The sequence below is a fragment of the Equus przewalskii genome, chromosome 5, assembly GCF_037783145.1.
Source record: "Equus przewalskii isolate Varuska chromosome 5, EquPr2, whole genome shotgun sequence".
NCBI classification, from domain to species: Eukaryota; Metazoa; Chordata; class Mammalia; order Perissodactyla; family Equidae; genus Equus; species Equus przewalskii.
In genome coordinates, this window is record NC_091835.1 from 28,707,781 (window position 1) to 28,735,007 (window position 27,227).

At 50.0% G+C, this 27,227-nt stretch overlaps 2 protein-coding genes across 9 annotated transcripts in view; both read right to left on the reverse strand.

Moving 5' to 3' along the window:
- Positions 1-570: 570 nt before the first annotated feature.
- SLC25A18 (solute carrier family 25 member 18) lies at positions 571-13,905 on the reverse strand. Its single transcript, XM_070620336.1, has 7 exons — positions 13,259-13,905; positions 7,362-7,485; positions 6,372-6,471; positions 3,802-4,029; positions 3,024-3,166; positions 2,090-2,244; positions 571-1,093 (listed from the first exon to the last, which is right to left on the reverse strand). The coding sequence occupies exons 2-7, from the start codon at positions 7,475-7,477 to the stop codon at positions 1,026-1,028; spliced, it is 810 nt and encodes a 269-aa protein (XP_070476437.1). The 5' UTR covers positions 7,478-7,485; positions 13,259-13,905; the 3' UTR covers positions 571-1,025.
- Positions 13,906-21,636: 7,731 nt separating this feature from the next.
- CECR2 (CECR2 histone acetyl-lysine reader) overlaps positions 21,637-27,227 on the reverse strand; it is a 160,760-nt gene continuing 155,169 nt past the window's right edge. For 6 of the 8 annotated variants that reach the window (XM_070620332.1, XM_070620329.1, XM_070620330.1 and 3 more), the window contains one exon: positions 25,147-26,654. In XM_070620332.1, the coding sequence (XP_070476433.1) occupies positions 26,633-26,654 (22 nt within the window). In that variant the 3' untranslated portion in view covers positions 25,147-26,632. Of the gene's footprint in view, positions 26,655-27,227 lie in introns of all 8 variants that reach the window. The other 2 variants (XM_070620326.1, XM_070620331.1) reach the window with 1 other exon arrangement.

The window sequence follows — 27,227 nt, forward strand, 5'->3', positions numbered from 1 at the left end:
ATTTTTTTCTTAGGACTTAACTCCACTTGTGTAATGTCATTTCTCTATTGCAGCCTATGGGGAAGGAATTGAGGCGCATGAGGACTCTGTCACTGCAGACTCAGTTCCTCAAGATGGTGCAGTTAGGAAGTGATAGAACCAAGACTTAAAACCAAATCCAACTTAAAAATAAAGTAAAGTATTCCTCTTGCTCTTCCCCACTCATGAGGAGCAGTTTGAAGAGTAAGTGACAGAGGCCTGCTCCAGTGCTCATTGAACTGTCCAGTTACGTGCATGTCACTTAACAACGGGGATGCGTTCTGAGCAATGTGTCATTAGGTGATTTCATTGTGTAAACATCACAGAGTGTACTTAACACAAACCTTGATGGGATAGCCTACTACACGCCTAGGCTGTGTGGTAATAGTCTTATGGGACCACCGTCGTATATGTTGTCTGTCGTTGACCAAAACGTCGTTATGTGGCGCATGACTGTAGTTTGGTTCTGAAACGGACACAGAAAGGTAGATGACAGACACTATTCATTGCAGCCTGCCTGCTTCTCCCACTACTTACAAGACGAGATTTTAACTAGTTGACTTTATTTCAAACAGTGTTCCATGGACACTGGTCTGCAAGAGCTTGTGCTTCAGAAGGAGGATTTGGGACAGGATGGCTGCCCTGACTTTGCCTGGGCTGCTCAGTTGTTGTTGAAAAGGAGGTGGTTAGGGGCTTCTGCAGTTCCCTGGAAGCTGTGGCCTCAAAGAAAATGAATGCAGGTATCACGAAGGGAGAGCAAGGCTCTACCCAGCTTGCTTATTAGAATAAGGCGGTTTCTTCTGAGACTGAGGTAGTTCTGCAGGTTAGAGGACAAAATGCAACACGGGGGCCATCTTGCTCTTCCCCCTCTAGTCTAGAAAGAATGAGCTGGAGAGATGGCAGCAAGTAAGGGGACTTGAGCTCCAGCTCTGTCTACTCAGAACACTTTAAGATACTCTCCCCGATACCAATGAAGTAGACACTATGGGCAGTCCCAAAGAGAGGAGCTATGACAAGGGCCCGGCAGCCTGCTCCTTTCGTGAAGGCAGATGGTCCCTCCTGAATCCAGAGTTTCCTGGGGAGAAAGAAGAGCCCAGTGAGCTGATGGGCAGGAGTACAATGCAGCTAGGTGGCGTCCTCCCCTCCAGCGTGTGCACGCCTTTCCTTTGAGAGCAGCAGCACTTTCCACAATAGTGAGATCCCAGTGGGTGGAGCCGGGCCTCACCCATTATGTGTTTGCAGTTTGATTACTACGCAGTTGGGTCCAGGCCATGGAAAATAGGCTCAATCCGGCTAGACCCTTTGGGAGAAAGATGGTGTAGGGATGAAGGAAAAAGGTCCCAGTGCATCCTGGTTTTGTTGAGAGGTGAGGGAAAGGGACAGATTTCAAAGAAATCCAGAGCTCAGCATAGCACAGTGATAAAATGGTTCTCCAGATCTGGCATAGGTGGACACCAGCACGGAGAACTGTCCCAGCCACAATCCATATAAGTAGTGAACTTTGCTTTTGGTGTCCTCAGCGTGAAGTGGTTGGGTTTCCTTTTAGAGCCAGTATACGTGAGATGAATCCTGAGGCCAGTTCTGCCGTTGTGGTCTGTACTGGAAGGTCTCCTCTCTTTGGTCTCATTTATAAAATGAAGGAATTGGAAACTGCACAACCCTCCAGGTCACTCGCACTCTAGAAAGGTCCATCTGCGTGTTAGAGCAGCTGGACGCAGCCCTAAAGTGAGGGCTCCCACCGCCTCAAACTTTAAAATAGCAGCAGTCATTTATAGCTGATGCTCACAACTCTGCTGAGGGACAAAAAGCTAATGAGATCAGCACTTAGAAGGTGAGGAGATTTGTCAATGATAAGAAAGCAGAGGTCTCCTGGGCCCCACTTTTCTGTGTGAGGACCTTTGGTGAGTTTCTGCCTGTGGCCACAGGTTGTGACCCAAGAGGGTTTTCAAGTTGGGGCTGACGCATCTCTAAAAATGTGCACAATTCCTGTTTATCCTATGGATGACTACACAGGTGGCTAATTCGTAAAGCAAATCAACCCTTGAAGCCCCTACATCTGCCATGCACTTACCCTCCAGAGGCGTGACTGTGACAGCAGCTACAGAACCTGCAACACAGCCTGGCGCAAAGGAGTGAGCAGAGGAAGCCTTCCCAGTAAGCTCATCGAAGCCAAGGTGGTTCAGGTTGGCAAACAGTGGGAAGTAGATGATGGCGAAGGGAATGTCTCTGCAGGGGAGGAATAAGAAACACTGAGCCACATGCCTCGGGCTTCTGCCCAAGGTCATACAGTGAGCCCACTAGCTGTAGCGCTCCTCAGATGGGTCAGAGACAAACCCACAACGACTTAGTCCTTCCATGGCACCCATTATAATGTAGGGCGACAACATCAGAGAGATCAGTTTGCCTTCACCCCCACCCCCAGCTCGTTACTCTGCCCTACCAGCACCTGCAGCTTCTGGATGAGGAGCCAGGTGCAGGTTCAGCGACCAGTAACTTGTTCTTTAGAAGAGGGCAGGCAGGCCACGGTCAGAGTTAGTAAGTTGGGTAAGTGGCTGGTGAAGAGCTGTAAGGAAGGGTTGAGGGGTGGGATGGGCAGGAAGGTGCAGTTCGTTTAGCCACTGCCCAGGTGACAGAAGAACTAGGCCGTGTCGTGGGATGCTTCTGATCAGCTTGAAGGATTTTGGCCAAGCAGCAAAGTAAAATGATGGGGTGTATGCTTTTAAGCGATCCGTGGTCTTTGGTAGACGAAGATTCTTAAGTGCCTTTTGGCCACAGAACAGCCAGTACTCCTGTGGGCCTGGTCACTGGAGATGGGCCTAGGACTAGTCTTCCAGGTGCCCATTCTATGTAGCCCTGCCCAATTCTGGACAAAGTAGGAAGCACCGAGATAGTTTGCTATCCTGGGTGTGAATATTCTAGGAAACCACAGAGACAGGTTGGGGCAGCAATCTCTCTGGCCCTCTGTTCCCTCTCCCTTCTGTGTCCCAAGTCCAGGAAGAACTCACCTCCTCACCTGTGTCTCTTCACCTGAGGAGAGTGGCACCCAGACCCTTAGAGACCAGCCAGGCCCTGGGTACAAAGCAGCTCCCAGACAGTGAGGGTGGCAGATGGGCGCTCGTGGGTGGCTGCTGAGCCAGTAGTGTAGGACCTGAAGGAGGAAGGTGCTGAGGCCGAGCCCTGATGATGGACGGAAAGCAAGAGACAGACTCCCCGTCACAAGGCAGGCCCAGCATATGCGGCAAAACACTCGCACGAGTCTGGCTCCCTGTCCAATCCCTGGGACCGCTCCGAGGCAAGGCTGACACCCTGCTAGAATTCTGAGGATTGTCCTAATTTTAGAACATTAATTTTGGCTCGAAAGAAATCTTTATAAGTTCTGTATTACTTAACGCGTTGTCTCTGCTGCATAAGATGCTTCCCAAGAGCACAGCCATTGCCTGCCTGGCTTTCTTTAAAGGAAGCAGTCATAATCCCCCCGCCCCATTCCTTATCCTCCTGTTAAAACTGCTTTTGATCTGTGTTCTATTTCTAAACCACCTCTGAACCTATTTATAGCTGTATCCTATCAGCACTTGGGGACAGAAGTGTTACAGGCCATGGGCGGTTCCTAAAATCTTTAGGAAATCAAGCCTACATATCAAGGCAATATGATAGAGGTAGTAGGGTGAGTATTCTGTGTCCCTCCTGAATCAGGATTCTCATTTCTGCTATTGGTTCTGGAGCTAGAGTGGTTCTAGAGTTGAAATCTAGAATGATAACCATAAAATAAAGACTTGCACTAACCTGGAAAGTGATTGGATCGCGCAGTCTAGCAAATGAGCACAGAATGTGGGGAAATCTGTTCTGCTCATAGCCCTTTATCAACCCCGTGTGAAGTTGGGATAGGCCTCCCCCAGACGCCCAGCATCCTGCAGCTGAATCTTGAGCACTTCCATGGGACAGGTCACTAGCACCTGGCACCTTCCAGCTCCACATCTGGCTAGCATCTCCATCTTCACATTCTGCTGCATCCTGTGGGACCAGGAGTCAGGCTCCTCCAGACACAGCCCAGCCCTGCCATCCCACCCGGCCTGTCTACCCTCCCTCGGTAGTTGGGAATTTCCATGTGTGGTAGTTAGTCTTGTCCCCATCGGTTGCCACTCAGTCAGCTGAGTAAATAATCACCTGGCCCTCAGGCTGAATCTCCTTAAAGACATAAGACTAAATTTAAAACAGGCTGCCAGGGGGGCTGGCCCCATGGCCGAGTGGTTAAGTTTGCACACTCTGCTTCAGCGGCCCAGGGTTTCGCCGGTTCAGATCCTGGGTACAGACATGGCACTGCTCATCAAGCCATGCTGAGGTGGCGTCCCACATGCCACAACTAAAAATACGCAACTATGTACTGGGGGTCTTTGGGGAGAAAAAGGAAAAATAAAATCTTTAAAAAAAAAAAAACAGGCTGCCAGGGAGGTAGCAGTCCATCAAAGTTGAAACTAGTACCATGGAACTACCCATTACAGGCATTTGATTGTCCCTGATCCCTTAAGCAGTAATCACTAGGGCAAAGAGGGGTACAGAGAGAACCAGCAAGTGTTTGGGGGTTGATTTTTAAAAATTCATCAGCATAAAAACAGACACATAGATCAATGGAACAGAATTGAGAGCCTAGAAATAAACCCAAGCATACAGTCAACTAATATTTGACAAGGGAGCCATAAAAACTCACTGGAGAAAAGACAGTCTCTTCAATAAATGGTGTTGTGAAAATTGGATATTCACATGTAAAAGAATGAAACTAGACGCATATCCTACATCAGTCACAAAACGTAACTCAAAATGGATTAAAGACTTAAATGTAAGACCTGAAACCATAAACTCCTAGAAGAAAACAGGGGGAAAGCTCCTTGACATTGGTCTCGGCAATGATTCCCTGAATATGGCACCTAAAGCAAAAATAAATAAGTAGGATTACATCAAACTAAAATGCTGCACAGCAAAGGACCGTCAACTAAATGAAAAGGCAACCTACTGAATGGGAGGTAATATTTACAAATCACACATCTGATAAGGGGTTAAATCCAAAATGTGTCAAGAACTCATACAACTCAATAGCAATAAAACTATCTGATTAAAAAAGGGGCAGAGGATCTTCTTTCTCCAAAGACGACGTAGAGATGGGCAACAGGTACATGAAAAAGGCACTCGGCATCACTAGTCATCAGGGGAATGCAAATAAAACCAACAATGAGCTATTACCTCACAGCTGTTAGAATAGCTGTCATTAAAAACAGGAGAAGTAAGTGTTGGAGAGGACGTGGAGAAAACAGAACTCTCGTCCACTGTTGCTGGGAATGTAAATTGGTGCACTCATTGTGGAAAACAGTCTGGAGATTTCTCAAAAAATTAAAAATAGAACTACCATGTGATCCAGCAATATCATGTCTGCGTATTTATCCAAAGGAAAGGAAATTACCATCTTGAAGAGACATCTGCACCCCGTGTTCACTGCCGCATTACTGACAACACTCGAGACATGGAAACAACCTAAGTTCCATTGACAGATGGGTGGATGGAGACAACGTGGTACACACAGTGGAATACTGCTCAGCCAGAAAAAAGAAGATCCTGCCATTTGTGACAACATGGATGGACCCTGAGGACACTATGCTAAGTGAAATAAGTCAGAGAAAGACAAACACTGTATGATGTCACTTACATGTGGAATCTAAAAAAAAGTCAAACTCAGAAAAAGATCAGATTTGTGGTTACCAGGGTGGGGGAATTGGGTGAAGGTGGTCAAAAGATACAGACCTCCAGTTATAAAATAAACAAGTCCTGGGCATGTAATGTACAGCATGATGACCGCAGTTAACACTGCTGTATGGTAAATTTGAAAGTTGCTAAGAGAGTAGATCTTAAAAGTTATCATGAGAAGGAAAAAAAAAATTTTTTGTAACTATATGAGGTGATGGATGTTAACTAGACTTGTATTCATTTCATAATACATGTATGTCAAGTCATTATGTTGTATACCTTAAACTTACTTACAGTGTTGTATGTCAATTATATCTCAATGAGACCTGAAAAAAAATTCATCACTAGTTGATGAATATACGTGTGTGTGTATATATATTCTATATGGTCAGTCAGTCAGTCAGTGTCTGTCTATCTAGAACGTCCAAATTACACCAGCTCATTTTATTCCTTCACTTTCCATCTGCCAAAACACACTAACCCTCAGCCATTTGTGTGCACATATTTATATACATGCAGAAAGGTAAACTGAGGCACATTTGCAGTCCTCTCGCCACCACCTTCCGAAAAACAAAAAACCATAGACACAGTGACGGGATTTCCGTGTCTCATCCTCCCACCTGGCGTACCCATCCTCCATTAGCAGCTGCCGGAAGAAGTCGTTGGCTGCCAACTTGATGGCCTTCTCCAGAGTGACCAAGGTTAGGTTCCCAGCGGCCCCTGGAGTGACAAACGAAGATGAGGAGGAAATGCCCCCTCAGGAGTAACGATTCCCTGAGTCTGCCACTCACGTTGGCAACCCACTCCCAGCTCTAGCCAGGGAAGTTTCTGGAAGTAAACAGGGTCAAGGTGGGTTCCTCTGCCTGTTTTGCTGAAATATGCATTCTGTGTCGTTTTCTCTCAGCACGCTGCCCTTCTGTATGTGTGTGTTTCCTTTGGGCTCACTGTCCTTCCTGGTGCTGCCCACCTCTGCCGGTTAACGAGCAGCTCCCAGAGTAAGCCTCCATGATAAGGCTTGGGGGACAGGGCTGGAGGCCTCGTTACTCTGCTGCACTAGCCCAGGCCCATGGGCTGCGGTGTGGGTCACAGGTGTTTCCTTCATTTCTCAGGGGTACTCGCACATCAGCTCCTTTTCCACGAGAGCACCGTCTCCATTTTCCAAGGTATACTCACAGTTGTGCTGCCCTGGACAGGGACGCTGTGGGGACCGACACAGCACTGGCTTGTGTCAGGGAAGAGCCACCCAGTAACTCCCTTCCAGGAGCTCCAAAGTCTTTCCAATCTCTGTCCCTGCCAGCCTCTCCCCCTTCTGCTGTTAGCACCTAGATGCCCTGACAGCCCTGAAGGAGAGGGGAAGAAGTTTGAGGGCTCACTTGCTTCTAACATCACACAGTGAGGCAGTGGTGGTGCCAGGCCGGAGCCCAGGGCTCCTGGGTTCCTCAGTGTGCTCACTGGTGCCCCCACACCTCACCATAACCACTTCTGCCTCCACCAAAGAACATGAGGGCTGGGGAACAGCACATGTGGTCCAGGATCACCTGGTGGCCAGGCCCCATCCAGGAATTCCCTGGGCAGAGGGAATGCCATTTCCCAATGTCCTATAAACTCACAAAGACTGGGGCTCCTGTGCCACAGCCTCCGTCCTGTGCCCAGCCAGGCCTCTGGGATGCCTAATAAGCCCGCCTCGGTACATGTCCAAGAAGCCCTCCGTCCTCGCTGTCTTCATCAGGCAATCTATCTTAGAAGCAGAGGTCAGAAAAGGAATTAGTGGTGAATAGGAGGCTGCTCCATCAGCCCTGCCCCACCCTGTGCTGGGCACACCCTAGGGGACTGCCTCCCCCAAACCTCCAACACACACCCCCTGATGTACACACCCCCTACAGAAACTGGAAGGAGTGAAGCCCCATGCTCCTCCTCTGCGGCCCCCCGCCTGCCGCACCCCAGCCCCAGGACCTACATCCCTTTGTAGGTATATTTCCATGCTGGTTCTGCAGTCGAGTCTTGGCCAAGTCAATGGGGAACACCCAGGTCACCCCCACAAGCCCTGCCACGCCTCCATTGATGAGTTTTGCTGTGACCCTAGGCCATGGGGTGGAGGGAAGTACAGAGTGAGAGCAAGCGGCACAGAAAGAGACAGCAGCACGGAGGGAGGCTGGCTCGTGGCCAGGCCTGGCGGGCGAACGGAGAGAGGAGGGCAGGAGAGTGGGACTAGAGTGGAAAAGGGTAGGACTGACACCCTGCAGGTGTCCAGAGACCGCTCTCCTCAGCCTCCTGCCCACCCAGCAGCCCCCACAGCTGCTCTGGTGTGCCTTCCTCTCCAAGATCCAGGTCCAGAGACAGGTTAGGGGCCAGGAGGGCCTGGCCACCTCCTCTGGGGTCACTGCCCTCACCAGGGCTGAAGCATCTTGCCCTCACCCCACAGGGAAATGCTCGTAAAGCTAGGGCACTGCAAGGGCTTCTGGGAAGGAGCCAGCCCAGAGGCCAACTCTGCCCCCTGGGGCCCTGCCATGGGGTGGGAGTCCTCAACGAGGCTCCGAGGGTTGCCATCAGAGCTGCCACCAGCAGCTGCTCTCTGGCTTGTCCCCCACCATTGGAGCCACGTGTGGAAAAGTTTTCAAACACATTGCAATTTTATTCCTGGCTTCAGGTCAGTCAGAGCTGAATTTGAATCCTGGCTTTGCTGTTCACTTAAGCAAGTTACCTCACTTCTCTGATCCTGTTTTCCCCTCTGTAGAACTGGCCTCAGGGGTTTTGTGAGACTGAAATAAGTTAATGCCTTTGGTAAGTGATAGCTATTATTAATAATAGGAGAGCACACATTTCTGAGAAGGAGGGCTTCTTGTCAGCAGAGGAACCAGGTGGAGTATCGAGACTGTCTGATTCTGGCCAAAAGTGAAGTCACACTTCACGTAACATGGGCCCCTCATCCCACAGGAGTTCTGGAAGACCAAAATAGAAAATAAAGCTTTCTCAGACTCCTGGGACCTAGGAGGACGTCCTTGTCTCTCAGGCGAGGGAGGTCATCTGGGAGTGGTCAGAGCAGATAACCTAGATATTCTCACCACTGGACCTTGAGGAGCACGCAGGAAACCTGGTGACAACAAACAGAATTGTGACTTAAATTTTGCAATCTGAGAAGATGCTATCCAAATAATTACAAATTATGTTTAACTGTAGATGTTTTTTTCCTTTTTGGGGGGATCCTGCGGGTCAGTGGTTCTTGCCTGCTCCCCCGGGCAGGGCTCAGCTGTGCTCAGCTGTCCTCCAGGAATCTGGACGAGAAGCCGGGCAACATGTAGCTCCACAGCAACCCTTCCCTGAAACCTGGCCCAGAGGGCTGACAGGCAGAGTTCACCTCTGATCCAGGCTGAACATCCTGCACCAGGCCGGGCACGGCAGGGGCCCTGGGACGCAGGCTGTGCTCCTCAGGGGGTCCCTGGCTGAAGCAGAAGCAGCATCCGTGCCCTCGACTCTCCCCGCCATAGCAGTGCGGGCAGAGCCTGGGTGTCAGTGGAGACTGGCCTGAGCCACCTTCCCAGCAAGTCACAACTTGCCCGCCATGGGCCAGCTTGCTTCATTACTTTCCCTTCCCAGACCTTTGGACTCTGGGATTGAGACTAGAAGGGAGGATGAGAGAAAGGAATAATGGGCCTAAACTATGGCTCACGGGGAGGACTTCTGGGGCATTCTGGGACATTCTAGAGAGAGAAGGGAGAGCAGAGGTGAGGGAAGCTGAGGGGATACCAAAGAGGGATTTTGTGTGTGTGTGTGAGGAAGACTGGCCCTGAGCTAGTATCTGTTGCCAATCCTCCTCTTTTTGCTTGAGGAAGACTGTTGCTGAGCTAACATCCATGCCCATCTTCCTCTCTTTTATGTGGGGCACTGCCACAGCATGGCTGATGAGTGGTGAGTAGGTCCACACCGGGATCCAAACCCACAAACCCCGGGCCGCCGAAGCCAGAGAAATTAGGGACACCCCAATCCCAGGTCCACTCCCTACACCTCCACTGGACAGACATGGTAGCGTCTGCAGCCACAGAGTGCCTTTACTTAGTACCAGAGACCATGATTTGACAAGTTTCTGGCACTGGAAAGTGCACTAGTAAACAGAGTCAGCAAAGAGGAAACTGACAGCCAGCCAGCCAAGGCTTTAAAGGAGTCACAACACCACAAAAATCCCAAACTTGTCAACAGGGCCCATAATTGCTCCATCCCTAAGGCAATCCACAGGCCCCAGTGTTAGTCAGTCTACAAGTATGTGATGTGTGCCCACTGTGTGCCTGTCACAGTTCTAGGCAGGAGGGATACAGCTGAGAACAAAAACAAGGTCCCTGCCTTCTCAGAGTTTAAATGCTACTGGTTCTGGCAGTGACAGGAATAGACTTCTAAAGTGACACAGCGCCCCTCCCACTGGGCACCCTCCGCACTCTTCTCCCAACACAGGCCTCGCAAGACCCCGGGCAAGGGGAATCCTTCCAGCAAAGAGACTATGTAGCTCTTTCAATGAGTTTTTTCTGGGACATATAAAACATGGGGCCTATCAGCAGTCGTGTGAACTGTCACAGTGTTTGGGAAACTGAGAGACAACTTGTAGCAAGAGATGAATAGAAACCCTGGTCACACAGCGACCCACTTCATTCCTGACCTTGGGTACCGAGGGCATATTCCACTATGCTTCTGGCAAAGGATAGTCTTAAGCAAGTTAGTTAGTTTTTGTAACTTGGTAACAAAAGAGTCCTTAACTAATGGATATCTTTTAAAACTCTCAAATTCCATTTAATAGCAATAGGGCTGCTTAGACAGTGAGTGCTGTAGGGTTCGTGCCAGGTCATTATGGACTGGCTTGGAGAAAGGGCTAGAAGTGGCCTGAATGAACAAGAGAAAGTTTACAAGGAGAAGAGGGAGGAGGCAGCCTGGGTGCGAGCACTGCGGGCGTGAAGATGGGGCCCTGGCCGGCCCGCAGGGCGCGCTGGGAAGGCAGCTGCAGAGGTGGCTGAGGCCAGGTGTGGGGAACCTGGAGATCACCGGATAAGCGTGTACCCCAGAATTAAGTAAACTTTGACAGATTTGATCCTATAGGCAGTAAGGAAACACTGAATGCTTTTAAAGGGCAACCTCCCAAACTGCGTGTGGTAGGGGGACAGTAGTTCTGGAAGAACGGGTTGAGAAAAGGAACTCTGGGGTCAGAGACTAGTCAGGAGACCATGTGGTAAAGGATGGAGTGGCGAGGCAAGGACTAGGGCGGTGGGGAGGGCGCAGAGTACAGGGGCGGGGGCTGCAGAAGATGGAGACGTGGAACTGCTGGAGGCCTGCAACCTGAGGAGGAAGGCCTGCACGGAGAGGAGCTGCCTGCAGGGAGGGAGGGACAATGAGACAGAAGCTGCCTGCGTTTCAGGAAGTGTCCCCTCCAGGGACAAGTCAGCGGGAAGGGACACCCAGCTCAACGCAATCGCAGACACCTCATTCTGCTGGGGCACGGCCGGGGCACATCTTTCCACCCTCGGCTGCCCAGTTTCGAGAAGCATTTCTGCCCTGTGTTTGTGTGCGTGTTTTTGTACACAATGGGTCTGCTTGCCCCTTGCCCTCGTGACTGTCAACTCTATTCTGCAAACCAGGAGCTGGCTCAGGGTGGTCCTGGGCAGTCAGCTGCTGACAGGTTCTGGTGGATGGGGGAAGTCCTTGCGTCAGAGGCCGGGCCTCTACCCTCAGTCTCCTCACACTGAGGGCGGCATCCAAGGGCTGCTCAGGCCTCCCCCACCCCCAGGGACCCACCCCTCACATCAAAACTAACCTGTGACCCGTTCCATCTGCTTCCCAGGGAGATAGCTGGCTAACAGATGCTTAGGCAATGATCAATTCCTTTTTTTTTGTTAATAATGAACATTCGTTCTAGTTCTTAAAATACTTAATAGAAAAACATTAGAAAATTCAGAAAGCACAGAAAACTGTAAAGTAATTCTTGCTGCATTGTTTCTGAGGATCCTATTTTGACCAAGGCCATTCGGACACATCTCTTTAGAGAAACAATCCCCGGGTGGGGGGAGCTGCAGGCCCTAGCAGGCCAGGGTTTCTGAGCTCCTCAGATCAAGTGGTGGCTTGTCATCACCCCACAGGAAAACACTCTATTCCCTGGACTTCTGTGACCCCTTGGGTTCTCCCCAGTGGCTCCTCAGCCTCCTGTGACATATGTTTCTCGCTCACCGGTGCCTGCAGAATCCTGCCTGAGTTCTTGACTCCTTGCCCTCTGCACAGGCATCCTGAGCAAGCCCACCTCCTCCTGGGCTTGCTCACTGTCTGCTCACTCATGACTCCCAAGCAGCCCCAGCTCAGGCGCTCTGCCCTGTCTGTGTCCACACCACCATCTTCACTGCTCCCAGCCACTCTCACCCTGCTGGTCCAGTCCAACACAATGTGCTGGACTCTCCTCTTCCCGCTCACAACGCCCCTCCAGACCTCCTGGCTCCCTAGCTCTGAGAACAGCACCTGCAGCCGTTCAGTCACCCAGGATAAATCTGCACACGGCCACCCACCCTCCCACAGACGACCCGTCCTCACGCACCATCAGCTCTTCCTCCTCAGTCAGTGCCGCTCAGGCGTGTGGCTCAGGGTGGTCTGTGACACGCACAGAAATTGTGAGTGAAGCCTCAGAAATTTTCATGGCAACTTGACGAATTTCATGTTTTGGAATCCATTAATAAAAATGTGGGCTTATATTTTATCTTTTTTAAAAATTCTATTTTTCTAGTAATTCATTTTTATTACATTTTACAAAATTATAGGTCTATATTGGACTGAGGGAAAACAGGTCCTTCATCATGGAAGAAAACACTGTCTCCAGGGCCCAAGAGCCACGGCCAGATCACACAGGTGTCACCTACTGCCTGGAGCCCCACAGCCTGACTCGGCCCACGGCCCTCAGCCTCCCTCCCCTCAAATCTACTCCCTATAACAGGCCAAGTGAGGGGAAGGGTGGGCTGGGCCCCATTTCCAGCCTGCCATGTAGGCACTTCCCTCCTAAAGGGCTTTGCTAACTTACCCCACCTCCTAGGACCGCTTCCCCACTCCATCCTCATGGGCCCTCTTGCCCCCTGGGCTGCGTCCCCCGCCCCTGCGGCCGCCTGGACCTGCCCTTCCAGGAGGCGCCCAGGCCCCTTGTCTGAGGTGGGCACACACTGTCCCTGTTGACCAGGACGCTCCTCCCCATCTCCACCTGATGAAGCACAGTTGTTCCGTGGGTTTCCGCTTCCTCCCAGGAGCCCTGAAGGCCCGCCAATCCTGGAGCGGGGCCCTCTTCTGTGACCCCGTTTAATTCCCACTTAGAGCACTTCCCACGTTGTGTCACGACCGTTTGTCTCCTGGCCTGCGCCCTCGGCGCGATGCTAAGTTACCGGAGGAGACAGACGGGCCCAGGGCAGAGGCGCGTGCGGATGTCGGAGTGACGCCCGAGGGAGACCCCGCGAGACAGGCGGCTCTGCTCTTCCGCGGCCCTCCTCGCTTCACGCTTCACCTTGTGAGAGGCTCAGGGACGAGGGCCAATCCTTCGAGTGAGCTGGCGGCGCCGGCTGCCCCGGGGGCCCGTCTGCCCACGACCGCTCCCGCCTCTTCCCGGCTGTCCACGTGCGCGAAGAGGGTCTTTTCTGAGCAGCTCCAAGCTCGACGCAGACGGACACACACTCGCCTGCTGTCAGGAAGGACGCCAGGAATCGGGCCAGCTCCCCGCCAGAGGCCCGCGCCAGGCCCGGCCCGTCTGTGGCTCCCCGTCTGCGCGCCGCCGCAGCCCCCGCCGCGGCCCCAGCCCCTCCGGCTCCGGCACCTTCCCTCGGGTGGGCCTGGAGGAAACCCGAAGGGGCCGCCGCGCCGCCGGTCGCCCGGCCGCCCTCGGTCGCTGGTCCGACTGGGACGACAGCCCGCGCCAGGAAGGCTTCGCTCGCGGCCACCGGAGGCCTGGGGGCGGGGCGGGGACACGCAGGGACAGCAGCGCGGGGCGGCCCTGCTCCGGCCCGCGCGCTCTCCCACTCCGGCCACTGACCGCTCCGGCGAGTGGGCGTGCGGGGTCCACACGGCGCGCTCCGGGCCGGCACGGTTCCGCGCGCTCGAGCGTCACGGCTGAGTTGTGGACTCGGCGCAGGCTCGGGGCGGCTTCCTTCCCGCTTTTCAGGGAGGAATTAGGGATTGACTTGGGGCTTGAAGAGCAAAGGCAGAGAGGTGACAGCGACACCAGCTTCTCTTTAGTGGCACATCGTCTAGTCTGGGGCAAGGGGCTAAGGCAGTGGGGTGGAGGAAAGCTGTAGCCATGCGGGTCGGATGGGAGGGGACCTCGCTGCCCCGCCAGGCACTGGGGAGATGAGGAGCCTGCAGGGCACAGACTTTGGGGTCAGAGACCCAGGCTCCAATCCCAGCTGCCAGGCTAATAACTCTCTCTCTCGAAGCAACTTACTTAACTTAGTGCTTTTCTTCATCAAAAGGGGATTGAGATAGCCACTTCCTAGGATTGCTATGAGGATCTCCTGAGGCAGGAGAGCAGTGTGGCTAAGAATGGGCTTTGGAGTAAGACTGCTTTCGAACTGGTTTGAATTCCAGTTTACCACTTACTAGCTGTGTGACTTTAAACAGGTTACTTAACTTCTCGGTGCCTGCTTCCTCATCTACAAAATGAGACTCATACTTAGATGCAGAACACTGAGTACAGTGCCTGGCACGTAAAAGGTGTTTGCTAAATGCTTTTGTCCTCCCTTTTTCTGGTGAACAATGGAAAGGTGATGCAGGATGTGGAATGGGGTTAGAGGGCACAGTTCAAATTCATGGCAGCATCAGGTGGTTTGGACAGGCCAAGGGGATTACAATAATCAAGGCAAGAGACAAAATGAGAAGCTGCATGCAGGCGGGAAGAGGGGCGAGTGATTTCTGTGCAGAATCGACAGGGCTGGGCAGCTGATGAAACATGTCAGGGGCAAGTGGCAGGTTTCAAACACGGATCAGCGGGAGAAAGACTGATTATCACTCCAACCAGGAGCATCAGGAGTGGGTGGCGAGAGAGGAGGGAAGAAAAATTTGGCTGTTGATGTGGGGTTAGTGGCAGCTATGGCAATTGAGAAAGAGCGAGTGGAGCGCCCTGCACCTGCGTGGGCCGGGCCCTGCAAGCTTGCGGCAGGGCGAGATGGTGTGGCGGCTGTGGAGACCCGGCAGGTCTGCAAAGGGCTGAAAACAGAGTTACCACAGGACCCGGCAATCCCACTTCTGCGGATATACCCAGAACTGAAAGCAGGGTCTCGAACATGTACTTGTACACCCATGTTCATTGCAACATCGTTCACGGTAGCCAAAACCCACACGTCCACTGACGGATGAGTAGGTAGAAATATGGCCTATACACACAATGGAATATGATCCAGCCTCAAATAGGAAGGAAATTCTGACACCTGCTGCAACATGGAGGAAGCTTGAGGACATTATACTCAGGGAAATAAGTCAGTCGCAAAAGGTCAAATATTGTGATTCTACTTATCTGAAGCACCTGGAATAGTCACATTCAGAGACAGCAGGTAGAACAGGGGCTGCTAGGGCCCGGGGGAGTTAGCCTGTGATGGGTGCTGGCGTCTGGGCAGGGTCAACCTCTGGGATGGGTGGTGGTGATGGTTGCACAATGATGTGCATGTACATACTGCAGCTGAAGTGTGCACTTAAAAATGCTTAAAATGGGAAATTTTATGTGTATTTTATGACAATAAAAAGGAAGAGAGGCCGGCCCAGTGGCATAGTGGTTAAGTTTGTGGTCCGCTTCTGTGGCCTGGGGTTCACCAGTTTGGATCCTGGGCACAGACTTACATACCACTCGTCAAGCCATGCTGTGGCAGCATCCCACATATAAAATAGAGGAAGATGGGCACAGATGTTAGCTCAGGGCCAATCTTCCTCAGCAAAAAGGAAGATTGGCAGGGGATGTTAGCTCAGGGCTACTCTTCCTCAAAAATAAATAAACAAATAAAAAGGAAAAGAAGTGAGCAATGAAACCAGTGTATTACATTTAAACATAATGGATGGCATTAGAGGAAGACGGGAGGTGTCAGTATTAAGGTGAATTGTAATAAAACGGCTTAGAAAGGATTTTAAAAACAAGGAGGCAAGGTGTCGGTAATAAAATTGCAAGTCATTTTACCGATAAAAAGTTTAAAACAGTGGCAAACAAAAAGAAAAAATCACAAAACAATGGCAGCAGGATACCTCGGTGTCAACATCCAGAAGAAATCTGGAAAATGTGACCAGAGGATGGTAAAGAAGTCTGAACTGAAGATTTCGCAAGCACAAGTTGACTGCACAGCGTGACAACTGAACTTGCAGGTAAAAACAAGATCATCTAGAGGAAGGTGTGTAAAGCTAAGGAGGGGCTGAGTGTTAGGAAGAGCACACCTTAGGAAGGGAAGCAGAGGGCGGGGCAGGAGAGCCGGGTGAGCGTGGTCATGGCACGACAGCTGGTCCCAGCAGGTGTGGGCCCAACTTGAGGAGCTGGAGGGCTGTGAAGTGATCTGGCTGAGGCTGTTTGTAAGTCAGTAGTTCTAGAAAGGCGGGGGGTGGAGGGGATAGCCAAATTGCAGGAGGATGGTAGTAGAGAAAGAAATGCCAGCTCCTATAGCGAAGAGTGTGAATGAAGGCAAAGAGATCAATATGTCATACTTAAGTAGAGGAAACTGGAGCCACTTGTGTAGGGACGGCAGAGAGGAGGAGGAGAGGCTAGTTGACTGGATTTGGTCAGGGCACAGACAGGAGAGGCTGGAACACAAGCACAAGGGGAAGCCAGCTTTGATGAAGGGACATCACTGGCAGAAAAGAAGAAAGGTAAAGATTTGGAAAAGCATGGCAAGTGAGAGCACTGTGTGAGGTGGCCTCCCTCTTTTTTTTTCTGGTGAGGAAGATTTGCCCTAAGCTTACATCCATTCCTTTGCCAATCTTCCTTTTTTTTTTTTTTTTTTGCTTAAGGAAGATTGGCCCAGAGCTAACATCTGTGTCAATCCTCGTCTATTTTTTTGTATGCATGGCTGATGAGTAGAGTAGGTCTGCACCCAGGATCTGAACTCGGGAACTAGGCTGCTGAAGCAGAGCACAGAACTATAACCATTGGGCCACGGGCGGCCAGGCCTCCTCTTTAAATAACAAGGTGAGGTCATTGGTGCGGGAAAGCAAGGATGCACTTGAGGCCTTAGTGCTCTGCGTTATCCTGTGATGAGCTTGTTAAAAATGCAGCATCTCGGGACCCACCCCAGACCTGGTGAACCAGAATCTGACCCTGTCAAGGTTCCCCAGGTGATTCATGGGCAGAATGCAAGTTTGCAAGCCACTGGTTTTGGAGTTTTGTAAACTGCAAACATTGTCAAATGTTGGCTGCACCACAGAATTGATGGGAAAGCTTTGAAAACTCCCTCTGCCCAGGCTGCAACCAGCCCAGTGGAAAACTCTCTGGGGGGAGGGCCCAGGTATCTGACTCTTGTTGTCGTCACAGGGATTCACCCTGAGCTCACATCTGTTGCCAATCTTCTTTCTTCCCTCCTCCCCAAAGCCCCAGTACATAGTTGTAGATTCTAGTTGTCCTCCTAGTTCTTCCATGTGAGTCACTGCCACGGCGTGGCTACTGACAGACAAGCGGCGTGGCTCCAAGCCCGGGAACTGAACTTGGGCCGCCAACGCAGAGGCTGAACTTTAACGGCTAGGCCGTCAGGGCTGGCTTGTATCTACTTTTTTTAAAGCCCAGGTTGTTAACCCCCTAATGGCAGCCTAGATTGGCAACAATTGGTTTAGGGCATTGCAAAGCCAAATAAAAACTCACTGAAATTTGCTGAATAAATGCCAGCAGCAGCTGCAGGAGGCCGTAACACAGCAGGGAGGGCCTTGACGTGACGGAGAGCAAGACGCTGGAACGGCAGTGGTCTGTTGGGTTTAGATCCCAAAAAGACACCCAATAGCCCAGAAGACGGGGCAGAGAAAGCAGAGACTGGCCGTGAGATTTGATGGAGGGAGTGGGAGGCCAGAAGCAGGGAGTCAAGGGGGCAGGGTGGGCAATGAGCGAAGGCCTCGTCTTTGCAGCCCTTCTTGTTCTGCAATCGCCCCCCAGGTTTGCAACAGAGGAGCATCTGTCCCCACGTGAACCGGCAGGAGGGCATCAATTTCCAGCGGCTTATCAGCAGAATGCTCTGACATGCACTGAGTTTGAACGAACCGGTCAGTCGGGATGAGGTGCACCTGAGGACTAACATGTTACTACTGGCCTTTCCTACAGGTCAGCGTTCAGATTTTAGTTTGCCTCAGCACCAGGAAGGCTCACTTACAACAACCGCTGAGGCCCACCCTGTTTGATCCTGTAGGTCTGGGATGGCGACCCATAATTTGCATTTCTAACAAATTCCCAGGTGATGGCAAAGCTGAAGCTGCTGGTCCAGAGACCACCCTGTGAGCCACCAGAGCAGAGGATGTGACCGCAAGAAGAGAACTGAGACTGCGTAAGGCTGACGGAGTGGGGCCATGCCATGCTTCTCCCCAAACCAGCGCCGGTTCCTGCAGATCTAGCCATCTCTAGGAAGTGCGCTCTCAGGACTGCACTGGGAGAGGTGCTGGTGCCTGGGCTCTGCATATGTCATCCTCTCTGTTTAGCCTAGTGAGGGTAGAACGAGTGAAGAGAGAGGGATTCAAGCTGGAACAAGGACTCAGAGGAAAGCGGGCGGAGAGACTGCTATAGGGAACAAGCTATGAAACTGCAGGCCCCAGGGAGGAGATGCCAGCCCTCCACACGCAGCCTGCACGCAGAGGTCTATCCAAGCTGAGCACCCCTCCCCCTGGACGATCAAACTGGAGGGCACACACACCTGTCCCGAACTTCCTACTTCTGCCAAGCAGGGTCTTTTCTGACACTTGACTGTGGCCCACTTTTTCTGTGTTCTGTCTGTCTCGCTTATTATGAAGTCTGAGCAGAGGAAGCAATTTTTTTCCCTCTTGTACTGTTAGGAACTAGGCAAAGCACTAAGGCGCACACTGGGTATCTGCTAAATACCTACGAGAACTGGCCTGCGAGTCCGGCTGTCTTCATCTCAGTTCTCGGGGCGCGCACGGGCCAGGCTTTGCTTGGGTGCGTCTTTGCCCTCTGAGGACTCAATTCCTTCCCAAAGCAATAAGCTTTGCTACAATCCAGGAACTGACTCTAGTACTTTTAAAAGTTCTGTTCAGCTCTAAGCGGCTAGAGTAGGGCCCCTGTGTCCTCCTCATTTGCTGTCTGGTATGAGGTTCCAATGCAAGATTCTGGGAGCAGGTAGTACTTCCCAAACCTGAATTCTTCTCAGGAGCACTGCATCTGCATGCACAGCACGGTGCAGGAGGTGGGATTTCAGCACATAACCACCAGATCTGGGGCTCTTCCAGCTGTCTTCTTGGCTAGGACTTCACAGTCCATCTTGCACTGAAGGTTTTTGCTAAAATTGCCTAAGGAAACTAGAGGAGTGAGCCCTGGCAGCAGAAAGGGGACTAAAATAGATGTTCTTCTTTTAAAAACCCACAGGCAACCAGGAGGCCAGAGAAATAGATTGACAGGGCCCACCTACAGAGACTCCAGTGGGGGAGGGACAGTGAAGGCTGGGGCAGCCTGGGAACTCAGGGCTCTGCCATTCCCCGTTGGCCTAGAATCCAGCCACCGGGAAGGAAAGGTCCAACGGAATCTCTTCCCAAGGCCACTCTTGCCACAATGTAAAGACATAGCCCATCTACCTCTCCAGGAAGATTTCAGGATGAATGTCAGCCTCCAAAAAAGCCCAACCTGTGTTTTCTCAATTCTGTTCATAGCACTCTCGGAGACTGTGGGGATTATGGCAAAACTGAGCCCCTAGGGGGGTCCTTGTTTATAAAATTCAGACGCCTCTTCTCCCAATGACAGGAACTGGTTTAGAGACAAAAGACGTTAATGTTTTAACAAGCACCTTTGGATGTTTCCCCATGTCAAAATGGAGCTCATCAGAATTCTGAGACTAATCCTCATTGCTGGGTTATGGCTTCCCTTCCTTTCCCCTAAATCTTACCCTCTCAGCGTTCCTCTCTGCCCCAATCTGAAGCAACACGTTCACTGAGTAGGATAATCTTTGTGTAAGGTCTGGTGGGCACGGGGCTTGCCAAATAATCATCCCCAAACAGAGCTGGGTTACACTGCCTGCTGTGCTGAGTTTGAGACAGCTGACCAGGGGAAGATACTTTGTTTTGGTCCCAAGCTAAAGGGCACTCAGCTGAGAGCTAAGTTCCTGCTAAAGAATAAAGTTAAACCTTATCATTAGTTAAAACTGTCAAAACATTTGGTGTTTGTTTGGTGAGGAATTCATGTCACAGGAGGAGAGGTTCCAGTTGGGGATCCAAAAGTTAGAAATCCAATTTTACATGTTTCTTAAGGGTGTGATACCAATATGCACAGGGAGTGGAGCTGATGCTCCAGTGTCACCGTTGTCACGACAGCAAAGGAAGCCAGGCCAGAGTGGTGCCCCGCCCCCGCCCCACCAGGGCAAGAGATACTGAGAGAACCAAGTGAGAGAAACGATCTGACCAGCATCACGTAAAACTGCGGTTTACTAAGGATTCTCACTTTATAGGTGACTTTTTTGTGTTTCAAAAACCATATGGAAATGTAACTACTAAACTAGAATATGGGACTGACATGATATTTTATAGGAAAAATGCTTTTTATGGGAGTATGACTTAATTTTGAACATGATGTTAAAAAACAGGACGGAAGTCACAAAAATGTGTTAGCCAACAATACATCATCAACGGGGATAAGTGACACCAAACAACTGGAGGTCAAGACGGAAAGCTCTCTCATTGCCATGGAAAGTGACAAACTTGACAGGACAACAGATTTGGAAGTTGGTACTATTTGTGGTACAATTTTTACTGAATGAGATTACTTACAAGGCCAATTATTTCAGGATAAAACAGGCCAGTTTTGGTACCTTAAGACTATAGCTAACTGATAAGGTGGACTTTTTATCTGTTCTCCCCCTCCCCCAATAAAAAAAACCCTCCCAGGAACAGCAAATAAAAAATAAATAAATTGGGCAGGTAGAAGAGTACCTTCTCTGTTTTTTTTTTTTTGAAGATTTTATTTTTCCTTCTCCCCAAAGCCCCTAGTACATAGTTGTATATCCGAGTTGTAGGTCGTTCTAGTTGTGGCATGTGGGACGCCGCCTCAGCATGGCTTGATGAGCAGTGCCATGTCTGTGCCCAGGATTCAAACTGGCGAAATCCTGGGCTGCTGAAGCAGAGCGCGCGAACCCAACCACTTGGCCACAGGGGCTGGCCATTTTTTTTTTTAAATTTATTTTATTGGGGTCATATTGGCTTACAGAAAAGTATCTTCTTAATTAGACTTATAGTTCCCATGTCGGGCCACCTGTAATTCATTCACCAATGGCTCCAGACCAGAGCTGACCATTGTTCCCCCATTAGCAACTGTATTCTGCCTCCTGGGCCCCCAGTCCACCCTAGATTTTGGAAGGAGATCAAAATTAGTGTATTACAGTATGTTTAAGATGGCGTACCAAGGGCTGGGGATGTGTGGGTGGTATGGGGAGTAGATGCACGAGATGGGTGTGGATAGGCCTAGCTGGGAAGAGTACTTTATCCCTGACTCTGTGTACAGTTGTCAGTCAGTGTGACCACTGCTCTGAAGGTCTCTACAGAGCACACAGCACTATCGCCTGCACAGGGCCCACTGCCCCCACCGCCCGCCCCACATTACCCCCCCTGACAGAGCGAGGTTGAGACAGGGAGGCATTTTTAGGTCACGGCACTGGGGCCCAGTTCAAACTGTTGTCCTCATAAAAGTGACACACAGACACACACAACTCACACATATCAGAGCCTTGCTATTTTAAGAATGTACTTTATACAAAATAACCAGTTCATATGGAAATAAATCTACAGACCTCTGAAGATCAAAAGCTTTTTAAAAAGTTCTCTTAAAAAATTATCCAACACACAATATTGAACTAACTATTGAGGTAAGTGTCGCTCTCAGTGAAACAGGGAATCAGCAGACCACGACAAAATATACACAATATAAAAATAAATAGCATTCCCCTTTCCATTACTGGCCAGGAAAGTTCACACGGCTTTTGCAGCAGGAGCAAAGAATCCCTGACACTGTGCATGGCAGGCTGGGGAGACTGGCCTGGGCTCCAGAAGCTGTGTGCAAGGCAGGAGAGTGAGGTACCCGAGCCCGGCAAGGGAAAAGAAGGGGTCATAGAGGATATCGAACAGGTTCAGCATTTCAGTAACTTACTCAATACCCACACCCCTGTTCCCAACCCCACCCCACCCTTTTCAAACACATGCAAGACAACCAGTTGGTTATCGGGCATTTCGACATCGAAGTTCAGTGAGTCCCCTGTGCAGAGAGAGAGAACAGCCAGGGAGACAGTCCCCCGAAATGTCTATTCAGCAAAGCCCTACAAAGCACAGAGAGGAATACACAGCCAGCCTGGAGACAAAGCTTTGTGTCACGACTCCATATGAGAGAAAGGATGCAGAAGTGTTCACCCAAGTTGCTTCCCCAAAAGGAAAGCAGGGCAAGGCTCAGTGTCCTAAGGTGACATGGTACAGAGTTCAACCACCCAAAGAGCCAAAGAGGGCCTGGTTCCTTTTCACACAGCACATCTCAGTCACATTCTCAGCTCCTGGACAGGGATGGGAACCCAGGAATAAAAGCCTCTGTACGCTCAACCCAAATCCCAACGTCCGCACTGAAGTGCTGAACAGAGAGCTAGCTGTAGGCATGCTGCATCCCAGAGACCCCCAGGGCTGAGCAGTCCTCGACTCTCTCTCATACACACACGCACACACACACATACACACTCTCACACGGAGCTGACTCCCAGGATGGGGCCATGCAGTATCTGGCAGGCGGTGAACTGACAGACAGGCACAAAGCAGGCAATGATGCTAGAAAACTCTAAGCCCTTCATTTCCTTGAAGACAGTTTCTCTGAAAGCCGGTTAGGGTCCAGACACTATGTTAATTGTCCTTGCCTTGGGACTGCTGGGTTAAGACTTCCTGTAAACTTCAAATTAGGTCTTAACAGCAGTATATTATTTATAGATTTGAACTTCCATTAAAAAAAAAGAAGAAGAAAGTTCAACAAAGTAGTACAGATTAGAAGTTTTTTCCAACATCTGTGATGAGGGCCACACGAAGATTTGTGTTTTGGACAGCATTTAGTGTACTCTTTCACTCCAGCAGGAATTAACATAAACAGTAATAATAATACAGCAGATAAAGGCCATGGGATAAGGACGCCAAAGGGCTAGTCACAAGAAGCACTTTCAAGGTCTCGGCCTGAGGCCAGGAGGAACGGACACTTATTGCTGAGGTTTGACTGAACTTCAAGGGGCACAAACTACTGGTCTTAAGGTTTTCAATAAACATAAAAAGGAAGATGAGCATTATACAGTTCGCCCACTTGGGCTCACTCAATAATAAAATAACAAAGAACTGTTAATAATAAGCTGTGTGCTTGTGTGCACCAGAAGAACTAAGCAAATCCGACTAAGGTGAGATGGAACAGGTTTAATTTTACTTTTAAAAAGTGAGATGGAAAAAGTTATGAGTAAGAATCTGCGTATTTTGTCCTTATTTATTCTCCATATACATTTACTATAATATATTTTAGCCAAAAACTAAATGAATAGACTCTGATGGGAAAAAAAAAAAAACCCAAAGTGGAAACCTTCCCAAAGGCTCTACTTTTCTTTGTGGGTCTTTTATTTCTCTTGGGTCTTGGGGAAAGAGTTTCGAACTTATTAGCAACTCTAAATCAAGGTCAGCCCTAGATGTTCAATCAAACAGGTGTGAGAGCATTTCTCATGACCCATGGAGCTCAGCTGTCCCTTGTGGGGACCACCGAGAGCCGGCACATCAACAGGTGGCAGGGAGCCGCAGTGTCAAAGGCCTTCTCGACTGAGGCCGGAGGCTTTTCAGGATGCCCTTACGCACTCCTGTCCAGTTACAGCATGTCACTTATCCATGAATCCCGAGTGCAGAAGGTGGCAAATGCGCTTGCGCCTGCTGAAGACACTTGGGAAGAAGTGCTGGAGGAGAAAGAAGAGGTGAAAAGACAGGCCCGCCTGGCAGAAGAGCAGGACACTGGTCCAGGCAGCTCTCCATCCAGTGCTCCTGTGACCCTGCAGCTCCCGCCTGCTCTCAGCAGATCGGCACTTTGAAGACCACTCAAGGTTCAAGACACAGCAGACAAAGGACAAAGCACTGGCACCTGTGTGCACACCCGTCCCACGTGGGGTCAGCAGGACTGCGGGTCTGCTGCTGCCCTTGTTCACAGTGTTGTGCTCACAGCAGTTCAATCTCCTACTGTTCTCCCTCAGTATTCTTCTCACCTCCCTACATACCAAGAAGGGAGATTAACAATAAAAGAATTTACTGTTTTTGTTCTATATTGTTCACAGCTTCTCTCTAGCAACAGGTAATTGGGGGAATGGGCTGGGAGAGAGGAGAAAGGGTTACCTAGAACAGTGTGGACACAGCTGCTCCAACACCACCAGGGCGGAAGGACAGGTACAAATCAGCTCACCTACTGCTTTCAGCCCATCCTACCTGTGCCCCAGGGTGATTCGGCACAAAGCAATCCCCTGTAGTTCCAGCACCAAGGGAAAAGGCCCCATGGTTCCTGTGCTCCCAGTCAGGGAGGAGCCAGAGGCCTCTCAAAGCAGCTTTACTGTGAAAAGAGAAAGGCCGTCGGTGGCAGAATGCTCTAGGCCTAGACCAGGTCTAACCACGCCCAAACTAGCTGTAAAGACCAGCTGGTCTTTCCTCCTCCCTGCTTTTGCACACACGGACATGGAAGTAGGAACGCTTCCTCCACGCCACCTTTCCCTAGTTCAAGGGCTGACTGAGCCTGTCCACGAACCTCCTCATCTATTCTTCCTGCAAACACCAGATGACGATGTGATAGTTTCTAACAAGAATCAGGATCAAATGAGAACACAGTCTCAAAACTCATTCCACTTAAAAAAAGCACACCAAATTTAAAATTAAAGTCGATTAGAGAAACAGTGGTATTTTTGTGCATTGTGATCTTAAAGGCATCTGTGTTCCCGATCCAACTCTCCATCCTGCCTGAGCCGTCAGCCAGGTCAGTAAGCACTCGCTTCTTTGTACTAACTTCCATTATACTGGAGTTGGTGACTTGGGTTCCAGCTGTATCACACAGACGTCTCCCATTTGTTTCTTTTCCTACTGATAGCCTATGTTTAGCAAACTTTAAACATGCCAGCTCCATGTTTCATCAAGGATGCTGGAATTGGAGGGAGGGGTTCTACTGACCCTCACACAGGTGAATTTATAAGAAACTAGGACAGATTAATATTATACGGAAGGTTTTCTACTATCCCAAAGGCATGCTTAAAAATATGCTATTCTTTACAAAACCTGTAATTTCAGGGCATTTTCCTTAGTTTTTCTTTTTTTCTTTGTGGGATATTCAAAAGTTTAAAACATGAGTCCTAACTTTGGTGGCATCTCAGCTAAAATCAAATACAGAATGCTAAACAGGGAGAATCCAGTGTAATTCACTTCTAAAACTGTAATAAAGTAATTTAATACTGTAAAATTGTTTGCTATCACAGATACGACAAATGATTTCCAAGAACTTGCTCCTGATAGCTATTTTAAATCACCATGACTTATTTTACTATGATTCACTTAAACTGAATAAAAACTATATATATTGAAATATTCCTAAATCCAAACTGTAAATCTATAGAATACATTTTTCCTATTCAAAACTGTGCAATTTCTTTGTTGATACTAACATACACAGACCTGAGTAGTCACTCACGCACAACGTGGCTTGTGCCAGAAGCTTTGCCTGGCGCCTTCCAGACCACAGTCTGGAGGCCTGTGAAGAGGGCGATTCCTTTTATCCTCTAATAAGCAAAACACTCTAGTGATCCCAATTCCTGATACTGTTTACTACTATCTGGTAGGGCTGGTGGCATTCAGGAAGGGCACTGCTCTCTTATCCAGGATTTGGGCCACCAGAGGAGAGGGCAGCCTGTCTTCTGGGCTGAAGCTTCTGGAAGGCCGTGAGAGCTCTCTGCCTCCAAACTGAGCAGCTGAGCTGTTGGGGGCAGTGTAACAGTACTCTCTTGGGCTGACTAGAAAGAAGGCCTTGAGCACTAAAAGGATGGCTGGCCACTGAGGAAACCCAGTGCCATGTCACACGAGCAAACCTTTCCTACCCTCGTCTCCAGCTCCCCAAAGTATTCAGCGTGACATGATTGTAAACAGATAAGGATCACTCCAGTGCGGTGTGCCCACCAGTGAGGATTTCCATTTCTTCCACATCCCCACCCACCCTTCCCACTCTATGTACAATACATTCACCACCAACAACAAAAATTATTTTAAAAGGCAACATGAAAATTCTGTAAACTGGACCCAGCTCCAAACACATTAATACTACAAGTAGTCCCTTCCCCAAACATATACCTGAGTTTAGCTGCTCATGAAGGTTTACAAGCACCACTCCATTAAGTATGCCCCCCTGCCAAGTTTAAGATGATTTTCCCTGAACAAGAGTCTCGGGACTCAGAAAAGCCATCACTGGTTCCAGTTCATTTGTTCTTGACTATCAGCCATCTGAGAGATCCCCAACCCAGGACCTCAGCAGCGGTGTGTCGGTTATCGAAGGATGTGCTTCCAGGGCTCAGGAATGGTCCAGCGATGAGATGGCATGAAGTGATGCATGGTGAAGGGCGCAGCGGGGTGAGAGGAACAGTGATGGGGGAGATGGTTCCCCCAGATTCTCCTTGTTCCAGTCTTCATGTGCAGCTTTCCATTTCCTTGGGGGTCATTTCCTCCTTGGACTAGCTCTGAGAAAAGCAAAATAAAGACAACTTAAAATTAACATTTGTGTTAACCGTTAAAAACAAATAAGCCAAAGAGCTGTTCATGTTCCTCTACATCTAGGAAAATGGCTTGATTTTGCTTCACCTGCCACAGTTTACTGCAACCTACCGGAGGGTGAGCTCTAAGTTCTGGGCCTCCCACTTCCAACTGCAGCCCCCAGCTCAGAGGCTGCAGGACTCCCTGCACATCGGGGAATGACGAGACTGCTGAGGTGCGGATGATGACTGCTTCTCAGGGTCGATGAAGAGGCTGAGTGGGATGCAGCACGTAGGAGCTCTCAGCACCGTGCCTGGCACACTGACTTGTCCCTCTCACAAGAAACAGGTGGTAAGGATAAAAGAGACAAGGTATCCTATCGAAAGGAATGCTAGTAGCCAGTCTGGAGAAATAAGGTTTAAATAACCCCTAAACAGCTGATCCCATGAGAAGAAGAAGGACCACAAGGGAAGAGCGGAGCAGCCCTCTGTCAGCCCTTCTTCTCCTGCCCTTTCCACAGCCGGCTCAGAGGGAGCACACGGCTGAGTGGCCCTTTCTAC

Bases quoted from the DNA above. Each gene is read 5' to 3' on its own strand.
- SLC25A18 (XM_070620336.1), bottom strand. From the start codon at position 7,477: ATGAAGACAGCGAGGACGGAGGGCTTCTTGGACATGTACCGAGGCGGG. The intron at 2,245-3,023 runs GTGAGTTCTTCC...CCTCCCCTGCAG, and splicing joins GAAGAGACACAGGTGAGGAG to AGACATTCCCTTCGCCATCA. The intron at 1,094-2,089 runs GTAAGTGCATGG...CTTTCTCCCCAG, and splicing joins CACAGTCACGCCTCTGGAGG to GAAACTCTGGATTCAGGAGG.